The sequence below is a fragment of the Halichondria panicea genome, chromosome 5 (genome assembly GCF_963675165.1).
Source record: "Halichondria panicea chromosome 5, odHalPani1.1, whole genome shotgun sequence".
Lineage (NCBI taxonomy): Eukaryota > Metazoa > Porifera > Demospongiae > Suberitida > Halichondriidae > Halichondria > Halichondria panicea.
This window is the reverse complement of record NC_087381.1, coordinates 2,822,439-2,843,101: the sequence shown is the minus strand read 5'-3', so window position 1 is coordinate 2,843,101 and position 20,663 is coordinate 2,822,439. Positions and strand designations below refer to the sequence as shown.

The 20,663-nt window shown below is 39.5% G+C and overlaps 2 protein-coding genes across 4 annotated transcripts; one reads left to right on the top strand and one right to left on the bottom strand.

Moving 5' to 3' along the window:
• Positions 1 to 4,016: 4,016 nt before the first annotated feature.
• On the top strand, positions 4,017 to 6,453 carry LOC135335802 (uncharacterized). Its single transcript, XM_064531374.1, has 5 exons — positions 4,017 to 4,193; positions 4,358 to 4,459; positions 4,814 to 4,885; positions 5,464 to 5,535; positions 5,618 to 6,453. The coding sequence occupies exons 1-5, from the start codon at positions 4,102 to 4,104 to the stop codon at positions 5,850 to 5,852; spliced, it is 573 nt and encodes a 190-aa protein (XP_064387444.1). The 5' UTR covers positions 4,017 to 4,101; the 3' UTR covers positions 5,853 to 6,453.
• Positions 6,454 to 9,172: 2,719 nt separating this feature from the next.
• LOC135335778 (ankyrin repeat and KH domain-containing protein 1-like) lies at positions 9,173 to 20,638 on the bottom strand. 3 transcript variants are annotated; one of them, XM_064531341.1, is made up of 20 exons: positions 20,499 to 20,638; positions 20,220 to 20,377; positions 14,989 to 17,933; positions 14,753 to 14,882; positions 14,609 to 14,704; positions 14,417 to 14,515; positions 14,170 to 14,280; positions 13,857 to 13,955; positions 13,618 to 13,719; positions 13,329 to 13,427; positions 13,064 to 13,162; positions 12,616 to 12,714; positions 11,989 to 12,087; positions 11,747 to 11,845; positions 11,434 to 11,532; positions 11,227 to 11,325; positions 10,201 to 10,299; positions 9,909 to 10,007; positions 9,546 to 9,629; positions 9,173 to 9,471 (listed from the first exon to the last, which is right to left on the bottom strand). In XM_064531341.1, exons 3-20 carry the CDS (start codon positions 16,248 to 16,250, stop codon positions 9,376 to 9,378), a joined length of 2,970 nt encoding a protein of 989 aa, XP_064387411.1. In that variant the 5' UTR covers positions 16,251 to 17,933; positions 20,220 to 20,377; positions 20,499 to 20,638; the 3' UTR covers positions 9,173 to 9,375. The 3 variants fall into 3 exon arrangements, with proteins under 3 accessions (XP_064387411.1, XP_064387410.1, XP_064387412.1); XM_064531340.1 differs by having other exon boundaries at positions 20,220 to 20,417; positions 20,499 to 20,601; XM_064531342.1 differs by having other exon boundaries at positions 9,183 to 9,471; positions 14,182 to 14,280; positions 20,220 to 20,417; positions 20,499 to 20,599.
• Between the last annotated feature and the right edge of the window lie 25 nt (positions 20,639 to 20,663).

Below are 20,663 nucleotides of genomic sequence, written 5' to 3'. Positions count from 1 at the left end.
TGAAATACTGTAAGAGTGTCGAAAAGCATCACCATACAGTGGCGTGTACAATGGGGGGCTTTGGGGGCTTGAGCACCCCCCTGTCCTCCCAGACAACCATGAAACTAATCCTATCACTCAGTAGTGCAGCTCCAGAGGTACAAGCACTATCTCACGGTTACAAGTAATGACCACGCCCAATTGAGCATGTGCAATCAGCATTGCCATTGCCATTCCAATGTTGTTATGTAATGCATAATAGCTGATCAAGATCCTCTGCACTCTCCCAGTCACCTCTTGCTCCACTGAGAGATACTGAGAAGCAATGACTAACACTAGAATGACTGGACATCCCCATTGCAGTGATTGACCAGTTTGCTAGGATGTACCCCTGGAGAATAGTGCATGGAGATCCTACAAGATAACTGACTCATAATTATGTCTTATCATCACACTATGCATGTATTAGATCCCATTTGAATGTATTTAGCAGGGAACTATGAGCTATAGTACCGGTACTATAGATTCTGGGCTACAAACCACAACATTATACATTTTGATACACATAAAATTATTGTAGCTAGATGCTTTGTGTAGTAACATAGTAACAGAACTAGAATGGAAGAGAGAAGCTCTAGAGTATTTTTGGCTTTGTTCGAGAGTAGTAGGAGCCGCTCGTTTCTTGGGCAGTGTGCTGTACTTTTTTGCTGCAAGGGGGAGGAGCTGAATGTATGAAAGACGCGCTGCAATAAATGCGGGGGCATAAAATCGCGCGGCTATGCACGCAGCCCCATTTTTTTCTGTGCTCTTGAGCACCCTCCTGCTTCAATCTCTAGAAACGCCCCTGCCATAATTGTGGGTTCAGCTTCATCTCATACAATCCCCACACTCAAGAGGAACAGACCTTCCACCTTCTGGCAGAGACACCTGAGGACATGAGATACTGGGTGCATCATGGACTGAGGTGTGTGATTTTGGGGTGGGTGGGCGTGTAGAGATGCACAGACTGAGGTGTGTTGGGGGGGAGGCGGACGCTAACTTTGTGGACTCGTAACTTGAATTTGGTGCATGCAATCTGAATACGAAAAACTCGCTATAATAGTGAAGTAACACTGTTGTTGTGACGTGTGTTAATTTAATTGTATGCTATAGTGTTTGCTTTGATTGAAATAGCCTGCTGTGTTTGAGTATAGGTGTGTTATCATTCACTGTGTGTCCTTAAAATCAGCACTAAAGTTTTGTTAGTAAGCGTCAGTCGTAATTTTTGTGTTTGTATTTCATAATTTTGGTTTGGTAGGTATACAGCACAAAGTATGCTGGATTAACATGACGGAGAAGCAGCTGAGAAAGTGTGTGCATTTTTGTATCCTGTTGAGTCTTGCAAACCTCTTGTGAGCTCACTATTATATGCATGCAGGAGTTGGTATGATTATACCAATAATGAATTAGCATGCACAGGTTTAGCATGCAGAGATTTACTGCCCCAGTTGAGTTCAAATGGTTGTAATTGCTCATTGGAGATTAGTAAAACCCTTTACTATCTATGGTTTTACATAGGATTGGCAGTGGGTTTGCCCGTGTTTAGCAATATTTCAATTATTTTGACTCATGTTCAAACTGTTCTATCTCTGCAGGGAAAGGTCACATCAGAAACTGAATGGACAGATAGTTTATTTAGCCTTTTCTCTCTTTGTATCTCTCATTTCATAATCAATGAACGTTTTAATATAAATGGGTACTAATTTTAGCGAATTTGTAATTAACGCTAAATTAATTACGCGCGAATAATAAAACGCAATTAAAAAATTATGTATACATTTTGTGACAAATATGTTGTGCTAATGAGTTTGCTACAAATCCGCCAAAATTAGTACAGTAGACTCTCGTTAATCCGGTCACCCTTGGGACCATGCAGCTTGGCCGGAATAGAGAGGTGGCTGTAGCTCAGGAAATAGCCGCGGCTTAAAAACGACCTTACCTCGAATCTAATTACTACTTTTGCGGTTCTTGTCTCGAGGATAATGTAGGATAGGGTTCATTGGTTTGTGGTTTGCAGCTGCTGATGTCATCAAAACAGTAGAAAATAGTAAATTATGTAGCTTTTCAGTGTTATCTCAGCAATGGAGCATATAGGATGTTCTTGGTATCAAAATGTAGCCTATTTATCTGTAAACGTACTACAGAAATTTGAAAGCTAAGCTATTAATTTTTCAGAAGTTATTACTCTAACCAAAAGTGTACCTGAAAAACCAGTAAATCATGAATTATAAACACTGTGAACATATGTAAGATCCATAAAGGGATGGTCAGGATACCTAAACCATTGAACAATTATGATTGTGATGAAGTTTAGGACCTTAGCTGTACAAGATTACTGTTTTATTACTCTAACCGATTACCCACTATAACAATTTGCTGTTGTTCTATTAATCACTACAAACCCACCACCTTATGTTTCCATGGAAATGGTTTTGAGTATGTTGTAGCTTGGTCATTCACCTACACATTGGTATCAACACCATTTCTTAGAAATGTTCCAATCGAAAGTTATTTACATTTAAGTACAGCTACTCACACATTTGTGGTAATCTACTCTCTAAGCTGGATGCACTGTAGATGAAAATGATGTGTGAGATTCGGTGAAACTACCACCTGATCGGAAGTATATGAGTCTTCAAGAAGAAGACTGCATGGAGCTGATGGCACAGAGTGGCTCAAGAATTCACACGAACAAACTTATGTGACCACTGGAGGTTAACATGAGGCATGCCGAAGGTTTTGAGACAAAAGGAAAAGAGCACCTAAAACTGAAAAGTAACTATATACGGACTTAAACTCACCTAGATGCTGGAATGTATAGCACTCGAATTACAACTGAGTGAAGTCAATCGAAAACAGCCCGTGCATCTACTTAAGCTAACCACGTTACTTAAAATTGCCATGGCTAAAGCGGCTCAGAAATCTGTTTGGCTCGAAAAGCAAACTCTTCAAAACAATTAATAAGCACCGGTGCTACTTTATAAAGATAACCATGCAATTGACCTTGCATTGTCAAGAATCCCCAACTTCATGAGCATAATTATGTTGACACATTTGAGAACATGTCAGTAACAAACTAGAGTACTGTTCAACTACTGAAACGCTTGCTGATATTCTGACCAAAGATCTTATCAAGAAGCTTTTTGCAAGCTCCCGATCAATCTGGAGTGATAGATCACATTGTCAATTAAATTGAGGAGGAGTGTAGAAAGGACATAAACACTTGACAATGTAACTAACGTACATGCATTACTTGTGAGCATCAAACGTATATGAACTTTGATCGTACTTACTATTATAAATACGGCTATATTCGAGGCAATCTGGTTACTGTAATTGAATATTTTGTTCTTTTTGTTAGCTCCACCCTATTCTTAGCCTCGAATCCAGGCCGATTAAAAATCGGCCTGGTCTCGAGGCTACCCTATTCTAAGAACAATACAATTCTCGATAATAATTCTTTTGTTGTTCAAAATGCAAAATGTAGACCCATTTCCATTATTTTGGTGCTGTAATTAAAACAAAGACGGTATATTAAATAGCATGTGTGTCGGAACGATCACTTTGAATAATCGATTGTTGTTACCTGAACCTCTGTGAGTGTGACCTATATCTAAGCTAACCGAGGAATTACATCCCCTGCATGCCAACACAACATTCATGAGTACCATCAGGAGTGCATGCATGCATGAAGGTAGTCATAGTACCATCCATTAGCCTCGACTCCAGCCCCTTGAATAGTGGGCCAGGTATTTACATTAGTGTCATAAACCAGAAGAATGCAACTTGCTTTAATACAGACTGACTATAACAGTCATACAGTTAGGCTAGCTATAAAAATGCATCCCACTACATAATTTATTCACTTCTTGCCTTTCTTTATTTCCACTAATTGGTCAATCTTTTGATCTGATTGGTCAGATCGGAATTCCGCCCTATAGCGATGCGAGGAAAGGCGGCTGATTCATGAGACTTCTCTGCTGTACCTGACTATATAAAAGCACGCTCTTTGGAGCTTTCTTCACTCTCAGAGATTTCAAGACATCTTTAATAACAAAGGACAAGAAAAGCCAGCAAAACAAAATGAAGTTGCTGCTGCTTGTGGTTTGCTGTATGATTTCCACATCACTAGCTGGTCTGATTGACAAAGAGGCTAAACTGGAAACTGTGCTCAAGTGAGTTATATATATATATATATATATTCCCTGAGATTATACCCATTCTTATGTTTCATATCATTATCAGCAGTCTCATTAGCTGCATGCACCTACCTAGCTACTTCTTGACGGGATACCATGTAATTATTATGCATGAATGCCTCTGCTTTGTTTCATACCAGTGAAGTTGAAGAGATATTGCAAGACCTGAAAGCTGATGATGATAAGCCTCATCCCGAACCAATTGGAGACATTCAAAAACTTGAGTCGCTGATCAATGATCGGTATGTTTATGCTGACATTATAATTACCTTAAACGAGCCTGCTGACGTTTTCAGTCTGTTTTTAGGGTACTAATTTTGACGGAATTGCAGCCAAATTTATTAGCTCAAGTATGAGGTTGAACGGAAAGTTTGGAGTCAGATATGAAAGAGCTATAGCTTGCTTAGCATGCATATATACTTTCAAATGTACATTTTCATTTTTTATTAACGCGGATATAATTTAGCGAATTCACTAAAATTCGTTAAAATCAATACCCGTTTCTAAATTAGTTAACATTATGGTATAATTATGATTACCAACACGATATGCCACAATGCAAACAAGTTGTATGTTGAACTACTAATTTTGTATAGTGAACTTCAGAATGGAGCAGATATCGAGGGAGATATTTCACCAAAGCCATCCCACGAACAAGACTCACAAGGGTAAATTTCTGCCAGATTTCAAAATTGGTTAATTACAAATTCCCTAAAATTCGTTAAAAATCAATACCCGTTTCTAACATTATGGTATAATTATTACCAACACGATATGTCACAATGCAAACAAGTTGTATGTAATTTTGAATAGTGAACTTCAGAATGGAGCAGTTATCGAGGGAGATATTTCACCAAAGCCATCCCACGAACAAGACTCACAAGGGTAAATTTCTGCCAGATTTCAAAATTGGTTAATTACAAATTCCCTAAAATTCGTTAAAAATCAATACCCGTTTCTAACATTATGGTATAATTATTACCAACACGATATGTCACAATGCAAACAAGTTGTATGTAATTTTGAATAGTGAACTTCAGAATGGAGCAGTTATCGAGGGAGATATTTCACCAAAGCCATCCCACGAACAAGACTCACAAGGGTAAATTCTGCCAGATTTCAAAATTGGTTAATTACAAATTCACTAAAATTTGTTAAAAATCAATACCCGTTTCTAACATTATGGTATAATTATTACCAACACGATATGTCACAATGCAAACAAGTTGTATGTAATTTTGAATAGTGAACTTCAGAATGGAGCAGTTATCGAGGGAGATATTTCACCAAAGCCATCCCACGAACAAGACTCACAAGGGTAAATTTCTGCCAGATTTCAAAATTGGTTAATATTATATACATGTACTATAATTATGTACTCAATGTTATCTGCTCTACAGGAGTCCTGCCACCATGGAGGAGATGTTGCTTCACACTGAAAACATTGACGAGGCAACTGCTGAAGTGGAAGCTGCTGGGGGCCACATTCTACTCCAACTTGGTCACAACCTCTTGGTTGCAAATGTCCCCTCTCATGTAGCCAAGCAGAATAGCTTCAGTCAAGCTTCAGCCCATATTCCGAGCTCAGCATCAGCAGAAACTTTAAGCCATGCTAATGCCTACTGGATGTCATGAGAAGATGAGCTGAAACCACAACCAACGATTCAAAAGTGGACAGAAAAAACGGCTCCAATGGCCTTTAAACGAGAAGATTCAGACGAAGATTTTCAGGGAGATGCACCCTACCGCCAAACCATGACTGGGAAGATTGCCGTTCTAATTTTTATTTCTTCCGGTCCTGGTAGGTTAGCAATAAGCAATAGGGAGAAAAAGAAGATTATAAGTGAATGTCTAGCAGGACTTAAATTCTGGTCAAACCAAGCTCGGAAAAATGGGGTTAGGTTGTCGTTTGTGATGTATTATGGGAAGGCAAGAATCACTGCTTCCAACCCAACCTCTTGCTCTAGCTATGCATCTTGCCACGACAAGTTTGCTAATCCTACACTCAAAGCTTTTGGTTTCCCAGCTGGTAAAGCTGGAAGGAACAGAGCAGCACAATAAATTATATTAAAAACCGTGGTCGTGCTAATGGTGCTTTCCTTGGTTTCTTCTCCAAGTACAAGCAAAGCCATTTCGCATATGCTTACTTTGGTGGCGGACCTTTGTACATGCAGTACAGCAATGACGGTTGGGGGACCAATCAGATTGACAGGGTTTTCGCTCATGAAATTGGACATGTTTTTAATGCTCCTGACGAATACACAAATTGCCAGTGCTACCAACGGTATGGCAAGGGAAGCTGCACTGCTAAAAATTCCAACTGCAAGACCTGCACTTCTTCTCAAGGTGGCTGCATTATGGACAGCAATGATCTAGGCAACCTTTGCGAGTACACCAAGAAGCACGTGGGTTGGTGCTAAGAGACTTACAAGGAATATATACTTCTGGACTGCTTTTTATGGACTTGACCTATCCTAGTGCATGCATGCTGTGCATATAGTTTAGCTATTTTACTTCTGGACTGCTTTTTATGGACTTGACCTATCCTAGTGCTGCATGTGTATATATAGTTTAGCTATTATAAACAGTTGACTATAATAATTTGTAGCTATGTATTATTTAGAACACACCTAGCCAAGATTAAGTGTTTTAATCTGCGTGCCGAGGATGGCCTCGAGGTTAACGTGGTGCTCGAGGCGCAGCCGAGTGAATTACGTAACCGAGAGGCCATCCGAGTGCACCAGATTAAAACACGTGACTTGGCTAGGTGTGTTCTAAAGGATTTAGTGCTGTCACGTGAGCTCTAGCCTCGTGGCAGCTAGATCTAGCTACATTTTAAATCAGTTGCTTTATGGTTGTTTGATAAAAAGTGTGCATTAATTAACAAACCTACTTAAAGCACACTTAAGTGTGGATTAAGTTATTTAATCCATGGTCACCTGACTGCTTTCAGATAAGCTGATTGGCTGGAGATCATGTGATCAGCACTAATACTTAATAGATGATGCACATAATTATCAATATATAATTATACAGTATATGCGTGGGTTTGATTGTGAGCATAATTTTCTTGACAATGCTCTGCATGCATGCAAACAGGAAATTTCTAGAAGAGCAATAATTATATAGAAACAATGTCAAAGCAGAGGCCATGAGCTAGATATTCTGTGCAACATGCAGTCAATAGATATTATCTCAGCACTATGAATTTATCATGGAATGCATTCTAATCACAGTAATCACAGTAATGGGTGTAATCACCATACATAATGTGCTCCTGCATGCCGTAATGTAATGCATGTAATCGTCGTATAATGATTTGTAATCAATCACTGTAATGCATGTATAATCACCGTAATGGGTGTAATCACTGATGATTACAAACTGATTATCAATCCCAAGTGACACAATTGATGAAATGAGCAGCGATAACGTACAATCCAAAGACGAGCAACCTGAAAATCAATCAAAATGTTGTGCCAATTAGAAGCTAGGTCTCTACCATGCAGAACGAGAAGGCAGCCTGACATACCAGTATGCCATTAATAGACCCAACCACATTCAATGAAGCCATGCAGTATAGTAGCAAGAAAATGGTAATGGAAAATAAAGATGAAAATGATGTGTGAGACTTGATGAAACTATACCACCTAGTTGGAAGACAGTTGGAAGTAAATGGGTCTTCACGAAGAAGACTTGGGCTGACGGCACAGTTGAGCACTATAAAGCGAGATTAGTGGCTCAAGGATTCACACAAAACGTATGGTATGGACTTTATGACAAAACCTTTTGCCCTGTGGTGAGACTAGAGTCTCTGCATGCTACTATCTATGCAACAAAATCTCATGTTACAACAAGTGGATGTGAGTGATTTTTGTGACCACGGCATTCCTAAAGGGCTCGCTCAAGGAGGAGATTTACATGAGGAAACCCATAAGTTTTGAGGCGAAGGAAAACCTATAATAGTGTGTAAAGTGAATAAAAGCATCTATACGGACTTAAAAATCACCCCGGTACTAGAATGTATAGCACTCGAGTCACAACTGAGTGAAAACAAAATGGGGTTCCGTCAATCGAAAAACGACCCGTGCATCGATCTATTTGGGTACAAGAGACAACAAGCTGTACCTTGGTGTGTCATGTGGATGACATTATCCTGGAGTTTAACATGGACAGATTTCTGGGTATATAAGCCATCAATAATGTTGTGTTCTTATAAATAGCCATATTAATTGTATATACTGAACATGCAGTTTGTAACATTTATGCTTGCTGTCAGCCTTGTGTACTCAACTACAAATCCACTACAGGAATTCAAAGACCCAGGGGCTCCAAGGAAAAGCCAGTAATGATATCTTCTTCACAAAACTTTGCCACCATTATCCATCCCTTTGCTGTCGACAAGGAGTGGTTCAAAGGGCTCAGCAGTAAGGATGTGAAGAAATTAAAAGGGTAAAAACTATAATTTTACCTGTACACAATTTAATATTATACACAGTGCTGATGATTTGTAACCACTATAGCTAGCACTGCTGTATATAATAATTATGTATAGATCGACTATATACAAACAGCTACTTTAAAAGCTTCCTCAAACCAAAATAACAAAAATTGAGTCTGGAATGGCATGCATCCGGCTGCACAAGAAGCAACCTGGCTCCAGAAGTTGCTTATACCATACCTGTCCCTATAATTACTATTATACGTGCACCATGCAAGCATTGCTGCTATACAATGTTTTGTATACAGGTATGAGCAAAAGAAGGAAGACTTCTTCTACAAAGGTCATGTGAGAAAAGGGGGTGATTTGTTTGTCACTTTTGAATTCGGCCCAGACCGTTGCTACCACAAGCACCAATGACACTAGCAGCTGTTGAACAACTCTAACCTTATAGTTACTGCGATCTGCTTTTAAATAATTATTGTTGTTTCTTTAATTAATTTTGTATTATCAATAATTATACACAAACAAAACATATGTAAAACTACATCACTATGGCTATGATGATAGTTACATACATGCAGTGTACATAAAAATGCTACAAAAATATATCTGTGCTCAAATCTATGCTATACATAATTTATACAAAATTGAGCGTATATATACATACAACTCACACAACAAAATATGAATCAACCTTGCAGGTGGTCACAATTTTTAACCAGGAGTAGAGCCTGAGGTTGATGAGTGGGAATCAAATCTTCGAAGGGACTCGAGCTTGTCACTTAAGGTGGTGTCAGGTTCAACTTGTGCCTACAGATTAAATGTATGGGATGATTATACAGATGGTAAAATGTACAGACACATAAATTACAGCAATAATTCACCTCTTTTACATCCCTGTCAATCAGCAACTGGGTAATGACGGTGTCGCCTCTCATACTGGCAACACGGAATGCTGTATTCCCTTCCTGTATAGCAAAATTACAAGTAGTTTGTATCCTGCTTAGGTGGATATCCATGCATATAAAAAATACGTATATATCTAATGTATGGTGCACAATTTGCCATAAGTATACATAATTATATATATACTGTATGCCATTCCGCAAGGGCTAGCAAGCAATCACTGATCAAAATGGCGAACTGGCTAATATATTTGTAATATGTACGTACTATACTACATAATCGTGATTACACTTAGTTAACATTGGGCCGTTAATTTTAGTAACATACGTATATACATGTACCTTGTTACACTTGTGCAAATCAGCTCCCCTGTCAATCAGCAACTGGGCAGTCTCAGTGTGACCTTTCTCACAGACAACATGGAGTGGGGTGTTCCCTTTCTGCATGTACGCAAAAAAAATTTCTCGTGGCAATAATTATAAGCTACCATAATTATAGATGTACTTTTGACAAAATTATTGTGTTATATTATTGTTAAGGCAAAAGAATAAATGGAAAACTGCATGACTTGTATAATTATAATGGCTAAATGTTATTATTATACCTATTCGGCCGGCTTTAAATGTAACTCACCCTGTTCTGTCTGTTTAAATCTGCTCCACTGTCAATCAGTAACTGGGCAGTATCATTATGGCCATTCTTACAGGCAACATGGAGTGGGGTGTTCCCTTCCTGAAAAAACAATATGTGATCTTAGAAAATGCTTGTAGTAATACTGCAATCTGATAGGTCACTGAGAGGTCCATTATTTCACTTATGGACCTGAGGTCTTCTAAGTAGGTCTATTATACTGATTATGCCTACAGGCAAGATGATGTCAAGATTAACTTGTATGGAACATGGCAACATCACACAGTTTATATTGAAGTCATAGTAACGATGATACAGTGCATCATTAAAAATTAATTTTTTTTAAAGTTTTGCATTCTGCAGTGCCGCTTTGCAGCTTTTATCTCTCTCTTGCAGCTACAATAGCTAGTGCTCTAGTGCAGAGCTATAACTACTATGACAATAGCAACTTTTTATTTGCAATGCGTGATTCTCAAGAAACAGAAACTGCCTTCATCAATGTGAGTTTTTTTATGTAGACTAGCCAGAGCAAAGCTTTAACGTTGCTTGAGGCTTGTAGAAACTCTTGGTTTCAGAGTCTTCTTTGTGCTAATATAGCCTAGCTTGCTTAGCACTATTCTAAACCAGTTATAGGCCTCGTCAACGGTCACTATGGAGTTTTGAGACCCTCAGGCCCTTAGTAGCACCCTCGCTACGCTCGAGATGCTACAGCCTCGGGCCTTCAGGTCTCAAAACCCCATAGAGACCTTGGACTCAGTCTATAACTATTATATGGATATACACATGCATCCGTGGTCCTATAGCTGGATTGCCTTTTGACATGTCTTAGTACTGTGATATACAGTATATGTACGGTATAGATCTTAACGCAGCATGGCTATATACAATCATCCATGTAGTACGTGGCAATAATTACGTATGCGTATGTTTATTAAACCTCAAATTATGCTAAACTGACTTAAATCTTGCCATTTCTAATGATGCGCTAGTGTACATGTATTATCAGCTCTAGAAGGAACATGCATATACCTTGTTACACTGGTGCACAACTGCTCCTTTCTTAATCAGCAACTGGGCAGTCTTAGTATCGCCATTCTCACAGGTAACGTGGAGTGGGGTGTTTCCTTCCTATAGCAAATTTAAGTAGACTCTATTTATTACTGTATATTTACCATACTGTGGGCAATTCAGTAAAATGGTAAACTGAGCCAAATACGAACATATTGACGTACGTACCAGGTTACACCTGTTCACATTTTTTCCTCTGTGAATCAGCAATTGGGCAGTCTTAGTGATGCCTTTCTTTAGGGCAATATGGAGTGGTGTATTTTCTTCCTGTATAATTATAGCAAAAGTCCAAAATCAGTTTGTGGTCCGCTAATTATTGCCAGTATTGCACACTGATGCATGCATGGCTATTTTATGTTGCACACATTTGACATAATTACATGTATACTGCTAGGTCTTTTAAACACTGAATAAATATGATTCTAAAAAATCTGGCAAACTTAACTCCTTAACAGAGGGCCACTAAAAGAAACGCGCGTACCTTGTTGCAATGATACATATCTGCTCCCCCATCAATCAGCAACTGGGCGGTCTCAATGTGGCCTTTCTCTAAGGCAACAAGGAGCGGTGTATTTCCTTCCTGTACGTAGCAGAGGTCCAGTTTGCAAACAATTAAGCTATACGTAAAAGCTATGTAGCTTCAATGTACACTGAGCAATTACAATGCTGACTGATTATCTGGTATAAATTAATCGTGACATAACAGGCCAGTTTAGATCATACATTGTTAGATTGGTCCACATCTGCTCCCCTGTCAACCAGCAACTGAGCGGTCTCAATGTGGCCTTTCTCCAAAGCAACAAGGAGTGGTGTATTTCCTTCCTATATATAGCAGAGGTCCAAATTATATCAGTTTGCAATCAAATTTACAATCAAGCCTGCATGTTTACGTGTAGATATTTTAAGTACAAGCTATAATTAGTAGACTCTCGTTAATCCGGTCACCCTTGGGACAGTGCAGCTTGGCCGGAATAGCGAAGTGGCTGTATTTCAGGAAATAGCTGCGGCTAAATAGCTACCTCAGAATTAATGACTAATTTGCGGTTCTGTCTCGAGAATAAAGAGTCATTAAATAAATGCTCTCTATTTAAGTGTGATTCAAATCCACCAAAACATCATATCCGGCCGTAAGAAATGTACAAAATTACACTAAAATCTGTTTGGAAAAGAAAGAACTGGCCGGTATACAGAATAGCGAGTAGCCGCATTTCAGAGACAACATGTCTCTATATCGAGTTTATCGTACTTCAGAGAGCCGAATTAGCGAGAGTCTACTGTATAATTCTTAATCTTGAAATACTACATGTAACATGGGCCAGCTTAGCTCTAAAAGTAGCAGCATGTACGTACCTTGTTAGATTGGTCCACACCTGCTCTCCTATCAACCAGCAACTGGACGGTCTCAATGTGGCCTTTCTCCAAAGCAACAAGGAGTGGTGTATTTCCTTCCTGTATATTACGTATAATTATAAATAATAAAAGTCCAAAATGCTACGCAACCGGTACACAATTTAACAACAGCATGCGTAGATCTTTAATTTCAGTCATTGTGATGGCTAAAGACAGAGCAACAATTATATTATGCTTACTGATCATGAGATTAAAAAACCAAATGGGCAAACTGCATGTGTTGACTATTGTAAAATTTTTGCGGGTTGACCTGCTCGAAATGTGTTTATTTCCAGTAGTGTGAATGGGCTATTCTCGAAAATGTAAATCCACGAAATCAAAGCTATAGGTCTTCGAAAATGTGGCGCCATAATCGTATACACTCCAGTTTAGCTATAAAAGAACATACCTTATTACACAGGTGCACATCTGCTCGCTGGTCAATCAGCAACTGGGCAGTCTCAATGTGGCCTTTCTCTAAGGCAACAAGGAGTGGGGTATTTTCGTCCTGTAGCGAAATGAGTTCTCATACATGTACACGTAGCTACGTGTACGTATATACTTATCAATACTATCTTACACCTTCAGAGCATAGAGACCAAAAGGCGAAACGAAAAACTCACTAAATGTCACCTATAATTATTATATAGTTTAGTTCTAAATGTAGCATATACCGTGTTCCCTTTGTTCACATCTGCTCCCTTGTTAATCAGTAACTGGGCAGTTTCAGTGTGGCCATTCTCACAGGCAACATGGAGTGGGGTGTTCCCTGTCTGTAACAAAATGAGTTTATTATGATCGAGCTATTGATGCACATTTATACATTGTCATATATAACACACGTCTGCCTTATGATGCAACATTTTACGTAAACACTATAGCTTTAGTAAAAAGCAAAACGCATCTAATAATACATGTAATTAATTAATCTTGTCAGTTTTGATTATGTAGCTCTATGTATACCTGGCTGTGACGCTGGTTCACATATGCTCCTCTGTCAATCAGCAACAAGGCAGTCTCAGTGTGGCCATTCTCACAGGCAGCAAGCAGTGGGGTACTCCCTGCCTATAGCAAAATGAGCTCACATGACGGTACACTATCATACATAGATACCAATTAATAGGCCCTTTAGAGCAGACTAGCTTTAGTACGTACGTACATGTATGTAACTTAAGCTTACGTTCAATTATATTATAGCATACCGAGTTCCTACTGTTCACACTTGCTCGCCTGTCAAACAGCCACTGGGCAATCTCAGTGTCGCCTTTCTCACAAGCAGCATGAAGTGGTGCGTTACCATCCTACGTACATGTATATATAGCAAAGTGAGCTCTCATGGTTATATATAGATATGTTTACTAGCACTTCAGAGCCGACAGGCAGGCAAAAATCAAAAATTAATACATGTAGGCAATGTCACCTGTACAAATTAAAGTATGGAAATTGAGTGTCATATCGAACATTTTGATAGAGAGTGACACTGTCAACTCTTAGCTATAAACACAGGATATTTACAGGTATACATACTGTTTTCCACCAGTTCACATCTGCTCCCCTATCAATCAGCAACTGGGCAGTATCAGTGTGGCCTTTCTCTAAAGCAGCAAGGAGTGGGGTATTCTCATCCTGTAGCAAATATGTTCATGATCAGCCACCCATATACACATGCAATTAGCTGTCGCAATGTTATGTACTGTAGGAACTGGCTAGCAGAACACAATACCACTGGAAAAACTTATCAATTATTAGACAAACATCGTACCCTAGTGGGCTGGTGCACATTTGCTCCCCCGTCAATCAGCACCTGGGCAGTCTCAGTGTGACCATTCTTACAGGCAGCATAAAGTAGGGTGTTACCATCCTGCATGTTCAGATCTTGGTTACTCAACTGCTTCATTTACATCCATATATAATTCAACGCCGGACAAAAACAGTACAAACACGCATTACTTACTATGCCCCACTCGTTTACATCTGCTCCCTTGTCAATCATCAACTTCACAGTTTCAATGTCTCCTCTTTCACACGCAGTATGGAGAGTATTCTCATCCTGTATACGTCACTTATGAGTTCACATACTAAATTGCTTGAAGTTTACCTGTACAGATCTTGAGGGCGATAGTTTCAACTTTTTGGGGAGTGATGGACACACTATCTCCTGAGCTGTGGACTGGGAAATCCCTTCTGGAAGTGTGGTGGGTGACTGAGGTTCCAACGTTATCTCTCTCCTGGAATATAACAAAGGTAAATTTCCACTACACTCTTAATAGAAGCTATAGTTATACAGATACAGTATAATCAGTTTTGGATAACTTTTTACAATATTTTACTCACTCATTTTCTTCGTCATACGGGAGAAGCCTCGCTCCAATCTCACTGAGTGCCGACTGTTGAGAAGGGGACAGTGGGAAGATATGCTCAGCAACAGCTGCGGAAACCAAGAAGTGTAACGCAACACAACCTTTCTTGACGGAGCAAAGTTGTAAAGCATTGAATTCCAGGCCTAAGATTTCAGCAACATTGTTTTGCATCGCTCGAACTCCCTGTAGTGTTAATGTCCGTTCTGTGCATTTGAGCGCAAACACTTTGGCCGTCTTACGAGACCTGTGTGATGAAAAAGCAGATAAAGGGACTTCGAAAATACTTCGTTGGCAGAAGGTTCTCAAAGCAACAAGATACTGTTTAAGCCTTTTGTTATCATCAGCATTTCCATGGTGTTGAATGAGCAGCTCAATGATTTGGTAGTTCAAGAATGAGATGTAATCATAGACTCGAAGTATGGAGAATATTCTGGCAAGGCTGTTTGCCGCAAGGACCCTCTCCTTGTGCTCGGTATCAAGTGCACTCACACCTTGATCTTTCTGGAGAATAACGGCACTCAGTACACAATCTTGCAACTTGTCTAAAGGAATATCCATTTCTTCCAATGACTTTCTAACACACAACGAGAAATCAGAAAACTTGATCATAATTTCTCTTGTATCGGATATCAATCTTTCTTCCAAATCAAAGACATGTTCGTCAGCAAGACCTGTCACATCGAGATAAGGGAAGAGATTGGTAGATCTAGTTTTGTGAGATATTGATTTCTTGGGACACCCTTCTTTTGAGTAAAACTGTTGAAGAGAACACTCTTGGCAGTAAGGACACACAAATACATTTCGATCATCTATGGCCGAATGAAACGACTCATCTCCAGAGGAAACATCTCCATCGTCAGCTTGGTGTACGTCACTCGATTTTTCAGAAGATTGAAACGATTTATGCTCACATGCTTTTCGATAACTTTCTTCCAGTTTTTTCACAATGTCATCATTGAACGGACCTTCAAGTTTGAGTATCGCAATAAACCCACGGAAAACATTGGAGTTAGTTTTAATGGCATCACTAATAAAGTCGACCAATTTCTGAGCTTTTTTCAAGTCTGGAATTCCATCCGTTCTTGTGTAGTCTCGAACTGTCTCTGGTATGTAGCTTTTAGCATATAAAGAATCACAGGTCTCGCCAACTTGTTGTTTCACAGTGTTCACCAGAACACCGTAACATTCACGAAATGCTTTGTACTCGGGCGCAGAGGTTCCCGACAGAGTACTCATTCTTGCACTGATGTAATAACAGGTGTTTGTCCTGCTCTGCTAGTATGCTATATATATAGTTGGGCTACACACAGGTTAACCTACACACAAGCCTAGCAGCCTAGCCTAGACTACCATAATTATTGTTTGTGCAGTGGGTTTTCCCCAGAACTCTGACAATCTATAGATCTATACCACCCACCCACTATATATCTATCTCGCAAGCAATCTGTGTGGGTGGTAGTAGTCAGCAGTTAGATCAACTTGGTGAGAATATTTGTAGAACCAGAGATTACTCTATCTCTGGTAGAACCTACTCCAATTCAATTCCACATGCTAATAATACAAGAGAGGTATTGTTCTACCAAGGAATAAGTAAACGAGTACTTAACTCACTTTTAAAACCAACTGATGAAGAAATCATATCATGCATGCTCCATTTGTTTTGAAGAAGATCCATGCACCACGACAAGTAGAGGAAGATGAAGTAAAGTCCTGTGGTTCATTCACGTTGCAATTCAATTCCGGATGCTATTGGGGACCTTAATTATAATATCTAGATCTAGCTAGATATTATATAGATATCTATAGATCTAGTGGTCGTTCCTCTTAATAACAATCTTTGCCTAGATTCTATACATTTACACATGTACGTCCATTGCATGTTTATAATTTATAATCAATGATCATGACAAGCTACGTAAATTTAAGTATAGTGCCATTGGGGCGGGGCATGATATGGGGGCATAATTATCAAGCTATTAATAATTACAGGAGTGCATGCACTGAGTCTCCTGTAATTAGCATTATAGTGGCAGTCATGTTGATTATAGTTCCGGCATGGGATTATTAAACATCACTGCATGTATATAACACTGATGACTTCCAGGAAAATCCCAAAATAGCGTGAAAAATAGGCCCTGATAACATAAAAACAACGTAAATTAATGTAGACATAAACACAGCACACAACGACATAAAATGTTAATATTCACATAATCTTCACATTCAGACATTAATTTTTTTGCCTAGAACTGAACACTCTTTTGACTTGCAACAAAGACTAATATAATGAAAGCACCACAGGTGCTGATGCCTCAGTGGAGATGCCAAAGCTACATAACATAAAGCTACTAATACAGTAGAACCTCGCTAATCCAGACCCCTTTAATCCGAAACCTCGCAAATCATTCAAGACTGTGTACTTTGATAGTGGGTTTGGTTTGGCGTGTATCTTTCAAGGAAATACACTTGACGTTTTTAAGATCAGGATGGTTCATTGCTGGGCTTATACTGATGTGAAATAGCTTTTCAACCAGTTTCAACCACAACTTAGATTTTGAGATATTATTGTTTTGTGCAACAGTGACTCGACGGCTTGCGAGTGTATTGGGCAGGTGCACTTTGTTTGGTGGCAGTGGCTTAACCTCGAAGGTGACGGCGGGTGTTTACTTGGTGTTTAGTAACTTCCGTTTCCAATCCGTCTCCCTCTGGCCTCGCTCCTTCTGCTCTTCAAATCTGTGATTGTATCAACAATCTAGACGGGCGTCGCCGCCCTCCCTGAAGGAGGAGAGAGGAACCTAGTCTCGAGGCCAGACTCCTCCCTGGCACATGTCAGATCACGTGCAAGGGAGTGGTCTGGGGCCAGACATGATAATAATACATCAATGTCAATTTTATCTTGACTGTTGTCTCCATCAGTCTCTGTGTGGGAGAAATTATGTAAGCGAGATCACGGATATGAAATAACAGTTGACCTTTTTTTTTAGTAAAAATTTTCAGCTGATATTTCCTGCAAACCTAAGCTATCTACGGCCCTGCATGTGTATGTCCTATCTCCTCTATTGAATACCATAGTCAGCGCCTTGCACAACACACATAATCTTAGCCAGACATAATAATGCTTTAGAATTAACCACGAACGAATGATGAACAAGCAAAGGTCACATCTACTTGAACATCTACTTGAACTCAACTGTGTATATACTTACACAAAAAAGTACTTGAGATACTTGAGATACCAATACATGTACATTGTATAGCTAAGTGTAACATATGGCCCCCGCACCACTCTATCAAAGGAAAGTGTTACACTTATTTTTTGGAATTTACCACCTCAAACTGAGTGTGCAGTGAGCGTAGTTTACAGCTTCCAAATCATTTTTATAAACTTCCCAAAAATATTATGGTGGCGCTAAGGTTGCGGTAAACAGTTTGCTCACAAATATTCATGATTTTTCTTATAATGATTTTTGTGAAACTATAAATGCCATGAGAGAAATTTAAAGCACATACATGAGATAAATATATCGGTGTGTCAATCTGTATGACAAGTATCAGTCTTCAAAACATTTTCCAGTGGAAGCTCTGAGCGATCATCAAGTTACTAGAAACAACATAAACTAGTAGTCATTTTAAACTTCCAAAAACACTTCTAGCTCTGCATGTGTTCTTGCTCTTATATGATGCTTCTTACCATTATGGATGGCAGATCGAAGCGTTATTTTTTCCAGGCCAAGAAACTCTCACAAAATAATAATATGTAGACTAACTCGACTTAAAAATGGCGGCCAGAGCCAAGGAAAACAGCCTCTTGTGAGCTTTCAGTAGCCTTTTTTCGAAATATCTCTTCAACCCGCCCTGCATATAGTCAAGCTACAGTAGACTGTACTTAAGATTTATAGTAAAAGTGTCTATTCGAGCCATGAAATGACTACTGCGTTTCAGCTGGGCTACCAGCTCATTCTAGCTGGAAAAGATCCCTAGGTCTAGCTCATGAATAATTAATGAACAAAGGGTTGAGTAACCTTATCTCTTTCCTTGGCAATCTGTTGTAGAAATTACAACAACGGTAACGAATCGTTATGATGAATTAGATGAAGTTGTATGTGAGCTCCTCCCTGACAAACAAACTGTAGTCTAGGTAACGGCCTTATCAGTCAAGTAGGCTAAAAATCTGTGTCCTTTGATGTAAGCTTTGATGTCTCTTTGTGCATATGTAGTTATAAAAAAAAATAAAAAAAAAGAAACCTTTGACTAGCTAGGAAGAGTAGCAGTAGTAGTAGCAGTGCAAGCAGGACTAGACTAGATTAAAAAGTTGGTGGAAAGAATAACTGACCGTTTGGACGTCACCTGGCTGCCAGACTTTCATCTCGACTCTTCCCCCTGAGTAGCTGGCCTTTCTCTAAGCCACAAAACTGAGCAAGAAGCTGAAGAAGCAGCTAGACAGAGACATGTACCTAGCCTTGAGAATTGGGAGGCGTGGCTCAACTAGTTAGCCCAGCCCAGAGGAATTGTTACCGTGGGTACTGAACAACCGTAGAAGTAGGGCTACCCCTGGCTTTACTGAATTAACTAGCTGTGTCTGCTGTCTAGTTGGACCAGATTTAGCTAGATAATGGGGTAGAGAATAGTTGAGCGGTGCTGTGTGTAGCTTGAACTGTACTGGCTGGCAAGAATCTAGTAAGCACCCTATGCACTGATAACTCGTCAAAATGGAGGGTATGTTCTAGGGATCTGGACAGCTGTACATCCAAAGGAGCCAAGGAGTGCCAATCATCTTCTCCCAGTCTCTGACACGCTAAACAAAACAAGCTAGAACTGGGAGTCCCAGCTAGAATTGCTAGCCGGATCTAGACTAATAGAATGACATGGAGGCGTGGTGAGGCCGGATCCACACTAATTGATCGACCTAAAGACGCTCCTGTTCCAGATTTCACGAATGGCAAGGAAAGGGTTAAGCGCACAGCTATTATAGTGTTGAGTGCTAGTAGTATGCAGTGGACCAACTGTACGGTTTAATTTTTTGTCTCTGTATTTTACAGCAGCTCTACAGTACAAATCAAATGCATGTGCATAATAAAAGAAAAGCCTACTGCCTTGGGCCTGACATTACATCTTTTAATTACAGCAACCGTTGGAAGACTTAAATGATGGAATTCAGTCAGAGTTGGCGCTGTAATTACAGCATAGTACACAACGAGCACTTACATTAATTTAATACTGTGGTGATCGTGTCATGTCCCACACAATCCTCCCAGCCAGCAATGATCGATGCCTGACATGATCGGGCACTCCTACATCCTCTTCACTTGAACATAATCATGGTAACCATCTTCACACAGAGCTCAGCTTGTTCAGCTAGTACACTGTCAAGAACCAAGCAAAGGAAAACCTGACAATTTGGTACTGAGATATAAAAAGAATAAAGCTAGTGAATTTCAATGGATTTCCTTAGCTTGTACATCATGATGCATGCAAGTTTCTCACCTCAGGCTGAGGCTCAGCCTTCTCTGTAAGCTAAGGTAGACTGACAGTTACAATACTAGAGCACTCTGTATCCTAGATCATAGTTCTACTGTGCCAAATGGTGTCCTCTTCTTCGTGTACTTTTACATTGTTACACGTACCTGTACTGGAGGTTGTCCTCCAAAA